The 16,562-nt window shown below is 41.2% G+C and overlaps 1 protein-coding gene across 1 annotated transcript in view; it reads right to left on the bottom strand.

Annotated features, from left to right (window-relative positions):
- Positions 1 to 1,155: 1,155 nt before the first annotated feature.
- The window catches only part of LOC131355159 (E3 ubiquitin-protein ligase SH3RF3-like), a 70,512-nt gene continuing 55,105 nt past the window's right edge, over positions 1,156 to 16,562 (bottom strand). Inside the window, exons 3-10 of the mRNA XM_058393429.1 lie at positions 14,097 to 14,192; positions 11,302 to 11,592; positions 11,097 to 11,194; positions 8,521 to 8,691; positions 3,288 to 3,562; positions 2,928 to 3,109; positions 1,829 to 2,199; positions 1,156 to 1,325 (exon numbers count right to left, since the gene is read on the bottom strand). Coding sequence (XP_058249412.1) covers positions 1,157 to 1,325; positions 1,829 to 2,199; positions 2,928 to 3,109; positions 3,288 to 3,562; positions 8,521 to 8,691; positions 11,097 to 11,194; positions 11,302 to 11,592; positions 14,097 to 14,192 — 1,653 coding nt within the window. The 3' untranslated portion in view covers position 1,156. The remainder of the gene's footprint in view (positions 1,326 to 1,828; positions 2,200 to 2,927; positions 3,110 to 3,287; positions 3,563 to 8,520; positions 8,692 to 11,096; positions 11,195 to 11,301; positions 11,593 to 14,096; positions 14,193 to 16,562) is intronic.

Below are 16,562 nucleotides of genomic sequence, written 5' to 3'. Positions count from 1 at the left end.
TGGAGCTGTGTGATCTGAGCAGAACCGAGGTTTCTCTTCATTCCTGCAGCATTCTGATGGTGCTGTTTCCTTGTCATGGTGTATGTTTGTGCTAAAATGTATGCTTCAGGGACAGAGGGAGAGTTCAGAGGACGGAGGGATAGTTTGGGGGACAGAGGGAGAGTTTGGGGGACGGAGAGAGATTTCGGGGAACAGAGGGAGAGTTCGGGGAACAGAGAGAGTTTGGGGAACAGAGAGAGAGTTTGGGGGACCAGAGAGAGAGTTTGGAGGGCCAGAGAGAGAGTTTGGGAGACGGAGTGAGAGTTTGGGGGAACAGAGGGAGAGTTTGGGGGACCAGAGGGAGAGTGATGTTTAACACTAACCTGACCTCCAGACTGAACCACACACACATTTTACTCTTCACCTTCTGAAGCCTCTTGGAACATCTGCATTTATTTCCGTTCCGTGTTTAATCGGAACTGTCCACTGATATCTGGTCTATAAAAGTTGTTCTGGACAGTTAGACTTAAGCCCCGCCCACATGTACATGGCTGTTGTTGTAAAGGTGGGTCTGTGACGATGAAAACGGCGTCACCTTTTAGTGTCAGCATTTTAAACCTTTTTTTTTTTTTTTTTTTATAAATATTTTGCTAGCATTTCACGGGAAACAAACAAAAACATTTTCAGGAATATCAGTGTATGAGTTAGTGAGTTAGTTGGTTGTGTAAACATCATGATTTTGGAGTTGTGTATGTGTAAACAGCGAAACAGCGGCAGGTGAAGAGACGGCCGGCTTTTGGTCAAACATTCCTCAGGTTCCTCATGTGAAAGGCATTGTTGTGATGTGTGTGTATGTGTGTGTGTATGAGTGTGTAAAGTCCATTGTGCTTGTTGACTGACTGTGCAGTGGACGGTGACTCTGAGGTATCAGTCTGAACAGACGATGGAGCAGAGAAACCTTCCTTGCGTTACCGGAGACTCAGTGAACCATTTCGCCTCCGAGATGTTTGATTTTTTTTAACATTTTTTTTAAACGCAGAAACTCTGTATACCTTTTTTCTTCCACAAACATTCGTCAAGCTGTTGGAATTTTTTTTATTCACTGTTCTGAGCGCTCACAGGCTCCGGGTGAAACTATAAACTTTGCTGAGGTTGTGTTTTTTTTTTCTCTGAATCCTCAGAAGCTCTCGACGAAGCTGCCGGGGAAAAGACCGGTGCGGCCGGTGCGCTGCAGCGTTCCCTTATACCAGCCATCATCACGCTTCTTGTGCACGAAGACGATGTCGCCCTGCTTCAGCTCGATCTCAGCATCGCTCTGAGGAGGATACGGCACCACGGCGCGATATCTGAGGAAATGAAGAGAATCACAGCTTCTGAGTTTTTTAGAAGCTCTGACACTGAATACTTAGAATACTAGCATTTACACAGGCTAACGACTGGGGAAAAGGTCATGTGACCTGAATCATATGTGTGGTCAATCTGCTAGATACACACACTTCTGGGAAATGAGAGTCGCTGCTGAGATCTGGATTAATTTCACTGAATATTATTCAGTGTCCCATTATTTTAGACACAGTAGTGTGTGTGTGTTTGTTTGTGTGTGTTTGTTTGTGTGTGTGTGTTAGTGTGCAGTGTGCAGTGTTTACTGTTAAGTTCACTATAAAATGCAAAAATCTGAAAAGTGACTAATCCCTGTGATTAGTTAAAAAGCATTGCGTGCGTGTGTGATCTGTGAAGTGTGTGTGCGTGTGTGTAAGAATATGTGTGTGTGTGTGTGTGTGTTTGTAAGAATATGTATGTGTGTGTTTCTGGTGTTAACCAGCACTCCTGAGGATTCCTGACGACACACCTCTCACGAGATAAAGGTTTGGGTTCAGGACGGATGGCCAGCATCGCGGAACAGGAAGTGGAGGATGAGGAAGAGGAAGTAGGAGAGAAGAACGGCTGTCGCGGCGCCAGGTCGAGGTCGAGCGAGCCGCACTTCCTGTTAAGAGGTTCGATTCCGGCGGCTCCCTGCATGTCGCTCTCGATGGGGCACGAGCCGGCGCGGCTAAACACCTGGAAATCTGCCGCCGTGGCTCCGTGAATGGCTGCAGAAGATGAGGAGGAGGTGGAGGACGAGGACGAAGAGGACGTAGGGTCATGAGTCGGGGACGAGGACGGCGGCGAGCGAGACTTCTTCTTCAGCAGTTTGAGGAGGACGCCACTCTTTTTTTCCTTCTGGAGGCAAACAGACAATTAAACAATCTTAATAGACACACTTGCTCCCTAAGAGGTCAAAGGTCATCTCTGAGAACCCTTACATGTATATGACCTTTATTCATGTTTACAAGCTTCTCACTTTATTAAACTGTTCCTCCAGAATTCACCTCCTGCACGTGAGTGTAAGGAGCAGAGCCAATTAACGCTGCATAATGAGCCACACAGTGTGTGTGTGTGTGTGTGTGAGACAGCTTGTGTGAGAGTCTCACCTCTCTGGTCTGTGTAACTAACCCTGCACACTGTAGTTATGATGTTGTGTCTTATTGATATTCAGCGTTTAAAAAAATCACAATAAATGACAATAAATCAGTTCAGGTTCATGGAGATCAGAGGATGACGTATTCATAATAATATTATTAATAATAACAAAAAAACAAGTGCACTCATTTACTAACCTATTTCCTTTTAGCTTTTGTTACTAGTATTTTTTTTTGCTAATGTCTTACATTTACATTTTCTTCTTACGAATGCTGATATTCTGTTGCTTAGCAACAAGCCACTGCTTTCTGACGGGTGAGTCACGACTGTTCACTATTTCTTAAATAACTCGCAGATAGAGCATGCTCAGATAGATGAGAACATCACACACACACACACAAACACACACTCCCAGGCCAAAGGGCATGGCCAATACTGACATTTCACTAAGGGACAGAACTATAATCTTAAGACAGACATCCAATCACCTTCTCAGCTTTCTTTTCCTCCATCTTGGGTGATGACGGACATTCCGGAGGCTCCGGCCCATTCAGATGGGGGATGCCTAAACTGAGTGAGCTTACTGGGTGAACCTGAGGAGATGAGATCATCGAGGGGCGGGTACACAGAGGGGTGGGGGATCGAGAGGGGGAGGAGTGAGGAGTGCCTCCTGAGACAGAGAAGAAAAGCATTATTATTATTAGTATTATTATTAAAAATATTATTATTGGATTGTGTTTTCACTCAAAATGGACACACAATGTTTACAGATGAAGCGGTTTAAGTTTCAGTTTCGCTCCTGATTCTTATGAAATAATGAAAAATATAAAGTGATACAGTTTTCATACCCAGCTGTGGCTGGCTGCACATTCGCAGGCAGTTCTTCAAGTGAGGAGAGGAGGCGGGGCTTGAGGACAGTGAAGGGGCGGGGCTTGTGACAAGTGAAGGGGTGGGACTTGTTACCAGTGAAGGTGCAGGGTTTGTGGTCATGTGAGGGACAGCGCGAGACACAGGACCAATTAGGACAGGGCTGGAGGGGCGGGGCGACCCAGGAGAACCGGGAACCGGCTTAATCACTGACCCGGGAAGGCAGGCGCGTGATTGGCCAACTGCAAACGGAGCTCTGTAATCACACACACACACACACACACACAGATCTGTCTGTTTAACCTTCACATTATTAAGTGACTGTTTTTATATGTACAACAAAGTGTGAGATATTTCAGTTCTCTGCTCCTGATGATCAGCATTTTTATTTAGTTTCTCTCCTCAGTCAGTCAGTCATCCAGATGTAACTGACATCCAGATGTTCCTGTATCACACAAACTGCCACAGCAGTCTAGAGATGTGGAGCTGAAACCAGCGGAGTAATGTGATGAGGTCACGAGCGAATCAGATCTCCCGAGACTGTGGATCTCCAGAGAGCATTGTACCATGTCACACACACACACACACACACACACAATCTACAACCTCTCACACACATTCACACAAACGCACACACATGCACAAGCTTACGCACACACAAACACACACAATCTACAATCTCTCTCACACACACACTCACACCCACAAACCCACATTCACATATACACTCACATACACAAACTCACACACACACACAATCTACAACCTCTCTCTCTCTCTCTCTCTCTCACACACACTAACCCACATTCACATATACACTCACATACACAAACTCACACACACACACACAATCTACAACCTCTCTCTCTCTCTCTCTCACACACACAAACCCACATTCACATATACACTCACATACACAGACTCACACACACACACAATCTACAACCTCTCTCTCTCTCTCACACACACAAACCCACATTCACATATACACTCACATACACAAACTCACACACACACACACAATCTACAACCTCTCTCTCTCTCTCTCTCACACACACACTAACCCACATTCACATATACACTCACATACACAAACTCACACACACACACACACAATCTACAACCTCTCTCTCTCTCTCACACACACAAACCCACATTCACATATACACTCACATACACAAACTCACACACACACACAATCTACAACCTCTCTCTCTCTCTCTCTCTCTCTCTCACACACACAAACCCACATTCACATATACACTCACATACACAAACTCACACACACACACACACAATCTACAACCTCTCTCTCTCTCTCTCTCACACACACACACAAACCCACATTCACATATACAATCACATACACAAACTCACACACACACACAATCTATAACCTCCAGTCTATAACCTCCAGACAACCAGTATGGGGTTGTCTCTCTCTCTCTCTCTCTCACACACACAAACACACAATCTACAACCTCTCACACACATTCACACTAACACACACAAGCACATACACGTACAAGCTTACGCACACACAAACACACACAATCTACAATCTCTCTCTCTCTCACACACACACACACACATTCACACCCACAAACCCACACTCATATATACACTCACATACACATACACAAACTCACACACACACATCCACACACACACACAATGTACAACCTCTCACACACATTCACACAAACACACACACACACATAAACACACAATCTACAACCTCTCACACACATTCACACACACACACAAGCACATACACGCACAAGCTTACGCACACACAAAAACACACAATCTACAACCTCTCTCTCTCTCTCACACACACACATTCACATATACACTCACATACACAAACTCTCACACACACACACACACACACACACACACAATCTACAACCTCTCTCTCTCTCTCTCTCTCTCTCTCTCTCTCTCTCTCACACACACACACACACAAACCCACATTCACATATACACTCACATACACAAACTCACACACACACACACACACACACACACACAATCTACAACCTCTCTCTCTCTCTCTCTCTCACACACACACACACACAAACCCACATTCACATATACACTCACATACACAAACTCACACACACACACACACACACACACAATCTACAACCTCTCTCTCTCTCTCTCTCTCTCTCTCTCTCACACACACACACACACAAACCCACATTCACATATACCCTCACATACACAAACTCACACACACACACACACACACAATCTACAACCTCTCTCTCTCTCTCTCTCTCTCTCTCTCTCTCACACACACACACACAAGCACATACACATACAAGCTTACGCACACACAAACACACACAATCTACAATCTCTCTCTCTCTCTCACACACACATTCACACCCACAAACCCACACTCATATATACACTCACATACACAAACTCACACACACACATCCACACACACACACAATGTACCTCTCACACACATTCACACAAACACACACAAGCACATACACGCACAAGCTTACGCACACACAAACACACACAATCTACAATCTCTCTCTCTCACACACACACACACACACCCACAAACCCACACTCACATACACAAACTCACACACACACTCACACCCACAAACCCACCCTCACATATACACTCACATACACAAACTCACACACACACACACAATCTGCAACCTCTCACACACATTCACACAAACACACACACAATCTACAACCTCTCACACATTCACACAAACACACACACACACAATCTACAACCCCTTTCACACAAACATACACACACACACACAATCTACAACCCCTTTCACACAAACATACACACACACACACACACAATCTACAACCCCTTTCACACAAACATACACACACACACACACACACACACAATCTACAACCTCTCACACATTCACACAAACATACACACACACACACACACACACAATCTACAATCCGTCTCTCTCTCTCTCTCTCTCTCTCTCTCTCTCTCTCTCTCTCACAGACACACACACACACAATCTACAACCTCACACACACACACACACACACACACACAATCTACAATCCCTCTCTCTCTCTCTCTCTCTCTCTCACAGACACACACACACACACACACAATCTACAACCTCTCACACACACACACACACACACACACACACACACAGTGTACTTTTTGTAAATGGATTTTTAAACCGTGTTCAACAAGCAATATTTAAAATCAGAGCCACCGACAAGTCATCAGTTACTGAGACAGACTTATTGATGGAGCCGCCATAATCCCTGGACACCTGTATTGATTTCTTGCCACAACAGAACTATGGTTTGTGTGTGTGTGTGTGTGTGTGTGTACATAGTACTCAGTACATAATGCTGAACGGTTCTGAAATGAAGTCTGACTCCTTTAGGGTAATTAATCAGGTGCAGTAAATGTCACTGTATAAAATTTTCAATACAACTCTTTAGTGTGAAAATGTTAATTACAAAAAATCCAAATGGGAAAAAAACCTTACATTTAATAAAATAAAATAAAATAAAATAAAATAAAATAATTTAGTCTGCATGCGAATGATGACTAAGTGACATCATGCTAACTTGTCACCATGTCTTTTCTTCCCTGTTAGCCACATGAGCTGAATTTTTGTTGCTGGTAAGACAAAGGTAATAAATCTGAAATAAACATGTCTATCAACACTGCAATGTTTAACTGAAAGATGTTTGCAAATAAATTGTTTACTGTAGCACCAAATGCTAGCAGGAAGATGGTAAGAGTATCGCTAACAGGAGGATTAGGTGTGAGTGTAAGAACAGAGCAGTCTGTTGAGTTTGATGATGAGTTCAACGGAATAAAGTCTGGAAAATGTAAACGAGTGCAGAGACACGAACACGGTCACTAACATGCAGAGAGTCCCTTTAATCCTTTATTTTGTTTGGTTGTGTTTGGTTTTGGTTAGTTTTTGTGTAGTATCGCCGTCTCCACTCTCGCTTTCTCTGGAGGTTTCCACACTCCAGTTGGGTTCATAGAACCAGAGAGGAGGAGGATGATGATGAGGAGATTGATGAGGAGGAGGAGGTTGATGATGAGGATGATGTTGACAATGATGATGATTATGAGGCTAATAACAATGATGATAAGGAGGAAGGTTATGATGAAGATGATGATGGTGATTTAAATAACAGAATTTTTTTGTGATTATTGTTATGTTCACTTTTTTGACTCGTTATTATTAGGATTATAAAATTAGGACAGATTATAATGTCCAGCAAATTTATTAATATTCCTCAGGAGTTCTGATGTATTTCATCCTGAAGCTCTGAAGGTATGAAATGATTATTAGCTTTCTGTCTCACTGAAGCTCTTATTTTGTTAGACTCAGGTCTTTACGAGACATTTTGAAATAAGTAAAAATCATGAAGTTTCAAAACAACTAAATGAAAATCTCAGGATAGTAACAATTGAAGAAATTCACACCGTGTGCTTCAGTAATTTAAAGAAGAATAAAGTGTACTCATAATTTTTAAATATTATTAATGCAATACGAATAAAGTATAAATAATTTTCTACTAGCAGAGACAAAGTGAACATCATAAACCTTAATTTATTCATTTATTACATAATTTGTTTATTGAATTAATTAATATATTTATTCACTAATATTCAGCTGAGTTTTATACTTCTGACTCAAGATGACTTTTATTTATTTATTCTTTATTTTAAAGCCTTTTTATTATTATTATTATTATTATTATTATTATTATTATTATTTTTTATTTTTTTTTTAAATTTTTATTAAAGTCATTCCAACACACAATTCCAATACTAGATATCTTCCTCTTCCCTCACACACTCTTCCCTGGTCTTCTACACAAACACTGGACACACAGCAGGTCAATAAACACCTCCAGATATAATAATCACAAATCAGCAAATCTTAAAAAATCACTTTATTCCTCCATCAAACATCACAAGGATAAAGAAAATTTTACATTATGTGATGAAACGTAGAAGTATATCACGAATAATAATAATAATAATAATAATAATAATAATAATAATAATAATAATAATAATAATAATAATAATCACTACTGGGAACTGTGATAAATTTAACAGTAAAATAATAAATAATATGAGCTTAATATAAAATAACTGTAATATAAATTTGATAGGATTTAAGATCATTTGAAGTGCTTCCTCACCTGGATACAGGAGTGACGTAATTCCCGGGGAAAACTCCGGAGGCACCACTGCGCAGTGACGTTCCCTTGAACCATCCGTCTTGGCACTTTTCCATCACGCGGTACATCTCTCCTTTCCTCAGCTCCAGCTCATCCGCTTTCTGCGGTTTATACGCGTACAAAGCCAAGTAGCTGCAAACAAATCCGTCACCCGACACTCAGACGTGAGACACTCTACTTTTTAAAAAATACAGTGCATCTGGAAAGTATTCAATGCGCTTCACTTTTTCCTCATTTTGTTATGTTACAGCCTTATTCTGAAATGGATTAAATTAATTATTATTCTCAAAATTCGACAAACAATACCCCATAATGACATGAATGAAGTTTGTTTGAAATCTTTGCAAATTTATTAAAAATAAAAAATCACATGTACATAAGTATTCACAGCCTTTGCTCAACACTTTGTTGAAGCACCCTTGGCACCAATTACAGCCTTAAGTGAGCTGAGGGTTGCTGTCCTCTTGGAAGATGAACCGTCGGAAGTCCAGAGTGCTCTGGAGCAGGTTTTCATCAATGATGTCTCTGTACATTGCTGCATTCATCTTTCCCTCGATCCTTACTAGTCTCCCAGTTCCTGCCGCTGAAAAACATCCTCACAGCATGATGCTTCCACCACCATGCTTCACTGTAGGAATGGTATTGGCCAGGTGATGAGCAGTGCCTGGGTTCCTCCAGATGACGCTTGCCATTCAGGCCAAAGAGTTCAATCTTTGTTTCATCAGACCACAGAATTTTGTTTCTTATGGTCTGAGAGTCCTTCAGATGCCTTTTGGCAAACTCCAGACAGGCTGTCATGTGCCTTTTACTAAGGAGTGGCTTCCATCTGGCCACTCTACCATACAGGCATGATTGATGAAGTGCTGCAGAGATGGTTGTTCTTCTGGAAAGTTCTCCTCTCTCCACAGAGAAACACTCTTTCAGAGTGACTATAGAGTTCTTGGTCACCTCCCTAACTAAGGCCCTCTCCCCCGATCACTCAGTTTGGCTGGGCGGTCTGTTCAAAGAAGAGACCTGGTGATTCAAAACTTCTTCCATTTATGGATGATAGAGGCCATGGTGCTCATTGGGACCTTCAATGCTGCAGAAAATTTTCTGTACCATTCCCCAGATCTCTGGCTCAATACAATTCTGTCTCAGAGGTCTACAGACAATTTCTTTGGACTTCATGGCTTGGTTTGTGCTCTGACATGCACTGTTAACTGTCGGACCTTATATAGACACGTGTGTGCGTTTCCAAATCATGTCAAGTCAACTGAATTCACCACAGGTGGACTCCAATGAAGTTGCAGAAACATCTCAAGGATGATCAGTGGAAACAGGATGCACCTGAGCTCAATTTTGAGTGTCATGGCAAAGGCTGTGAATACTTATATACATGTGATTTTTTCGTTTTTTATTTTTAATAAATTTGCAAATATTTCAAACAAACTTCTTTCACATTATCATTATAGGGTATTGTTTGTAGAATTGTGAGGAAAATAATGAATTTAATCAATTTTGTAAAAATGTTGTAACAACAAAATGTGGAAAAAGTGAAGCGCTGTGATGTGAATACTTTCCAGATGCACTGTATATTAAAAGATAATCATTTGGAGGAAGCTGGTGCAGCAGCAGCCTCTTCATTCAGTTCACCAGCTTAAGGTTCTGCTGTAGGTGAGGAGCAGCCTCAAGCAGCAGCTCCACAAGAGAGAGATTAGACAGAGTTTAACGGAGAGCTACAAGTGAAATGAGGAACCCGAGAGGGAGTGTGTTAGCACAGAAGGTGACCTCTTCGAGTCCGATCTCATCAGATTTATTTATATACGTTGACTTGAGTCCTCGTTACCATAGAAACGATCTCCACACTCTGGCTGAATTCCCAGGGGGAAACTTTTAACAGGTTGTGAGTTGAGAATATTCATTTCTGTGCTGCGTGACTTTCCCACAACGCCTTTTTAAAAAGACTTTTTGTAGTGTCTCTGGTATTTACTGAAATCTGTCAGGCATCTGAAAATCTTTTGCCCTTGGACTTTTTTTTCTCAAATGATGCGAGACCCAAAACTCAGTGGGAGAGTTTATTAGTGTCACTAAGCTGTCATAAGCTGTCAGTGTTAGTGAACAGTTCCTTATTTCACCTCAGTATTAATGGCCTTCTTGCTGTAACTGAGTGTGTATGCTAACAAACACAGCAAGCAGTGAAGAAGTAATGAGAGAAGTAAACAGAGTCTGACAGAATGTGGAAAACAAAAAGGGTCAGAAAGAGTGAGGGGTCTGACAAAGCGTATAAAGAGAAAATATAGAAAACAAAAATGGTCAGAGAGAAAAAAACTGAAGGGTCAGAACGAATGTAAAAAACCACAGGATCAGGAAGAGTGTGGAAAACAAACAGGGTCAAACAGTGTGTAGAAAATGAGAGGAGAGTGTATGTAAAACAAAACGGGTCAGAGAGTCAAAACAAATAATAGAGGCCAGCATATGAGAGTCCTGCACTCAGCAGTAACATAAATTCATGTTGTGTTGGACCGAGTAAAGCCGTGAAAGAGTTCAGCACTCACATGTTTAGAGGAAGCTGAACTTTTGCAGCAGCAAGAAGCTCTCCAGAGGTAGGAGTCACTCGAGGCTGCACCACTGCTCCGGGGTTAAACGAGGAGTCCTGGAGATTTAATAATTTAATGACTTTGTCATATGTGTGTGTCACAAGACTGAACAATTTGACCTGAACACACACATATACGTGCACACACACACACACACACACACCTGTGAGGTGGGAGCGCTGGAGCTAAGATGAGCGTACTCTCCGACTCTCGCTCTGGGATCAGACGCATTGATTTCCATGGAGTGGCGGTTGTTGTTAGCGAGTGCTGTGCGCTGCGTGACGCTCAGTGCTGTGAAGGAGTGACGCTTCTTTGCATTCTTCTTTCCTTCTGCTCGTTGCCGTGGGGCGTCGCCATGGACATCACCGTGGCAGGATTCTGGGGTTTCTGAGTCAGCACTCGGCCCAGGGACTGGTTTATCCATCTCCATCAGCTGCTTGGCTGCTTCATTTAGCTGAGAGAGACAGAGAGAGAGAGAGAGAAAGAGAGAGAGAGAGAAACAGAGAGAGAGAGAGAGAGAGAGAGAGAGAGAGAGAAACAGAGTGAGAGAGAGAAAGAAACAGAGAGAGAGAAACAGAGAGAGAGAAAGATCAGCTGAAGAAAACTGTATATTTTGCACTCACTTTGTTGCAGTAATGAAGTGAAGTGATATTAAAGGGTTAAATGCTAAAAAAGTTTTTTAATAATGTGTGATTTAACACTGGAGTAAAGCAAGAGTGTGTGTCAGGATCTGAGCGAGTGTGCGTGAGGAGAAGGAGATTTTATTTAAATGAGTATAAGGTTATAAATGAGTGAAACTCTGACTCCTGCTTTGTTCTTGCTGCAGTTTCAATGGTTCAATAGATTTAATGGTGAAAAGGAAACTTATTACACCAGAACCTTCAAAACTATCTGTAGTTTATGTTTAATGTGAGTAATAAAACCAACGTCTTTAATAATTCAACACTAATTGGAACTGAAAGATTAAATAAGCTTAAACTGACTCTTTCGTCTTGATAACTTCCTTTAGCTTCCTGCATGAGTTTAGCAGCAGGTTATTTTTATCATTTCAATTGACAAGAATTTAAAAACCCAAAGCTAGACTCTGGACTTTTACCCTTTTAGCCCTCATCAGCCTGCGGATAAAAAGCTGTCAGTAACAATAGCTCTGAATCACGAGGGGAAAAGAAGCACATTATCGGAAATCTATTTCTATTCTGCATCATGCTGCTTCCTGAAGGTATGACGCTGCGCGCTTCTGTTCGCTCGGGATGAGGAGTCACTCCTCTTAGAATCGTTCAGCAGTTTACGGTGTCGATACACACAAAGGTGATTACTTTCAGTCTGAAATCTCTGTGTTCTTTAATACAACACCGTCAAGATGAGGAAACTTTCCAGACTGCTGCGGTGATGTGAATCACACTGTTCAGTGTTAAATACTGATTAGAGATGATCAGTACTCATACTGCTCCTGGGTTTCCGGTCCAGTACTCGTAAATACGCCGCCATGCTAAAATGAAACAACCAAGCTAACTAATAACTAGCTAAAGAGCTTAGTTTACATCAACCTGCTAACTTAAAAAGGATGGATCTGAAGTGATAAACACTGCTGTGATTTTCATGGACTGAAATAAAACATTCCCTGATGGATTAATAATAAACAGGTTATTAATTTCAGTATCTGTATGGACAAAGACCAAATCTGAATGATGTTTCTGTTTAGCTAAAACTCTGATTAAGGCAATCTGATAATAATGAGAAATATTTATTAATTAAAGATAGTTGTGTTGTACGTGTCAGAGTACGTCGATGAAACATGGCAGTGTCTATTCTCACTGTACAGAGCAGCTCTCTTCACCTTATCAGTTACACACATTTTTCTTTGCTAATGAACACATTTAGTATTAATTGTATATAACGTGGAATTTATAGCACATGCCCCGTGAATGAGCTGTTACTATAGAAACGCTGACGTTTTCGAAAGAGGGCATGAATGTAAAGCTGTGAATTACACAAACAGTAAACTGATCACAGCAAAGACTAAAGCCACAAAAATGTTACACCTCTTTCCCCTTTCCTCCCTCTCTCTCTCTCTCTCCCCACTCTCTCTCTCATTCTCTCTCCATATCTTTCTTTACTCTCTCTGTCTCTCTCTCTCCCTATCCCTCACCCCTCTCTCCCTCTGTTTCTCTCTCTCCCTCCCTCTCTCTCCCTCTGTTCCTCTCTCTCTCTCCCTCTCTCTCCATCTGTTTCTCTTCCTGTCTCTCTGCCTTGCCCCCCCCTCCCTCCCTCTGTTTCTCTTCCTGTCTCTCTCCCTCGCCCCCCCCATCCTCCTCTATTTCAGCGTTTTCACAGAGTGATGAAGCTCCATGTAATTTGAGCGTTTGTAATCAATATCCATTATGGCCGTCTATCATTTACCCTTTTTTTTACTCCCCTCCAGCGTGGAGCGATGGATGAGCAGAAGATCTGCAGAGATGACAATAAAGCGAGACTGAAGTACAATTACGTGTTGTGGAAAATTGCTGTAGATGCCTGATCCTGTTGCTCCTATAATGCAATGCTTCAGTGCTTTAATGAGAGCGCTGTTCTGATGAAAAGACTCGGGTGAACTTCACGCCCCGGAGGGTTTATTCCCCCACTCACTCTTCATCTGATGCATTCTGGGATACAGCACTGCATAAGCTAGTCTGGTGTTTGAGTAGTAAAGTTTGATAAAAACACACTCATCTATTCCTAGAAGTAGTTTTCTGAATTAAAGAAGATGACCATCGAAGTCCACTATATGGAGAAAAATCCTGAAATGTTTTCCTCAAAAAACATCATTTCCTTAGAAATGACGTTTTTTGAAAAGACTGAAGAAAGAAAGACATGAACATCTTGGATGATGAGGGGGTGAGGAAATTATCTGTAGATTTTTGTTCTGGAACTGAACTTCTCTTTTAAGCCCATGCTGGCAGGAGTTTGTCTGTCGCTCACCTCCACGTAGAGGATGGGAAAAATGCCGATCTTATCTCCCAGCATGCCTTCGGCCCAGTTTTCATCCACTCGGCGGATCACCGTCAGAATCTCATCCTAGAGGAAGGAAAGTGTTTAATAAGGTCATTTGTGTGACCGTGAGACAGACAGAATAAATCCATGTGGCGTATTTAATATTTAAACAAACATGTGACCTGTGAGTTTTTCTGCAGGAGTCCAAGCTCCCGGTTCCACAGAACGATAAAGTGAGAGCAGATGAACATCAGGTTTCTGGACTCAATGTTATGACCTGCTGAAATCTGATTGGCTGAAGTACAAAATTTCAGCTTGAGACAGGTATTTGAGCATAACCCCACCTCCTACAGTGGACCACAAACCTGGCACATGACCTCAGAATCCAGTCATGAAGAAGCTTTTCACCTTTCAAATGAGTTTCATTGGCAGCCACGATGTTTCCAGCAGGTTTCTGATAAGTGTTGAGGTTTGTATTGATGATTCCAGACTAAGGCTCTGCCTGAGAAGTGTGTGTTTAAATAAAATATTTATTACAAACCATAAACAATTATTAATCAGAACACCGAAGCAGCTCCAGGATCTGTAGGTCAAACCTGAGTTTTGAGTTTTATCTGTTTATATTGCATTAAAAAATGCTTTTTTTTCCTGGAAGATGAGAGAGAAAGTGTAAAAAAGGGGGAAAAATTAGAAATTTGATCCATTTGATAAATCTCTCCTCATAAACCTTTTATCATAAACGATCCAAGCTAAACTTTCATTTCCATCTTTTTTCCATTTATATCAAATTTATGACAGTGAGTCAGACTTCCTGTTGAAAAAACACCTAATGCAGTGTGTGTGGCTCATATAGCTGAGCTGTGTGTGTGTGTGTGTGTGTGAGTCTGTATGTCTGTGTGTGTGTGCTTGCATATAAACTGAGCCAAACAGATGGCAGGAAACAAGATTTGATTTGATTTGATCCAAGAGTACACACAAGGCTTTTTTTGTTCTCACACACACACACACACACACACCTGCACTAAGAGTCAAACACTCTGTCTGTGAGTAAATCAGTCATCCCACCTCTTTTTCTCCTCTTTTTCTCCAGTTCCTCTGCTCCACACTGACTTCATTCTCTCAGGAGAAAGTAACTGAAGCCTCCGTATTTAAAATCTCTTTAACATTAAACTTATTAAAATGCAGAAGGCGGAGAGTAAAGTTACTCCTACACTCTGTGTCTTATATCTTTAAAGTCTCTATCATTTCAACCCCAGATCTCCTTTCACCTCAGCTCTACATCTGTCCAGTCCACTGAAGTCCAGAAGTTTCCTCAAGGAGAGTTGCAGAGTCGTGTTAAGTCCAATCTTCTGGCCTGCTCATTCAGATTACACTAATCACCTGTGTGTAGCTCATGTCTCTGAGGTTGCCAGATTTATCGAATACAAGATCTTTGACAAGAACACTGACACTCACCTCCTGAAATCAGGGAGAGAAAATATCTAGTGAAGAAAGCAACGGCGTTTATTTAAAAAAGAAAATAAGGAAGGATATGATGAATGAGAATCCAGTGTATTAGTGCATGATTATTCCTCTAACAGTGATGTCATGTCACATTAATCACTGGTTTATTTTAACAGCATGGCTTCCACACTCACTGTTCACCAGCAGACAGAACAGCACATGATCCAGCGCATCATTTCTCTTACATCCTACATCTATATGTTTTTATTTTTATATCCTGCTCAGACAGACGCTTGTACTGACTTCGTGTAGCCATGAGATACTGAGTGGAGGTGATGAAATAATAATGTATCTGGTGTTCCGAGCTGGTGAAGTGAAGCTCTTTCCTGTAAAGAGAACACACTGAGGTGTGAATGATAAGCTGACCTAGCACTCCAATGCTGCTCTTACAGATCACTTTAATCAGTGGAGCTCATAGTTTTATTATCTCTGACTGCAGTGCTGTCATTCTCATCTTCCTTAAAGAAATGATGCTATTAATTACATTTTGAGCTACATATTTAATATCACATCAGACAATAAAACTCTCACGCACACTCTCCTGCTCACACTGCAGATCGGTTCCATACACAAGACGATTCTGTGGACTACTGCTACTAATATTACTAACACTAACACTACTAATATTACGAACACTAACACTATTAATATTACTAATACTATCACTATTAATATTACTACCATTACTAACACTGCTAATATTACTAACACTAACGCTACTAACATCACTACCATTACTAACACTACTAATATTACTAACCCTACTTCTACTACCATTCCTAACGCTACTAATATTCCTAACACTAACACTACTAACATCACTACCATTACTAACACGACTAATATTACTAATCCTAGTTTTACTAACATTACTAACTCTACCACATTACAACCCTACTATTATTACTTAAATTACTAACACTACTATCAGTATTACTTATAAATGTTATT

Source organism: Hemibagrus wyckioides, linkage group LG06 (genome assembly GCF_019097595.1).
Source record: "Hemibagrus wyckioides isolate EC202008001 linkage group LG06, SWU_Hwy_1.0, whole genome shotgun sequence".
NCBI lineage: Eukaryota > Metazoa > Chordata > Actinopteri > Siluriformes > Bagridae > Hemibagrus > Hemibagrus wyckioides.
This window is presented reverse-complemented; position numbering and strand designations above follow the sequence as displayed.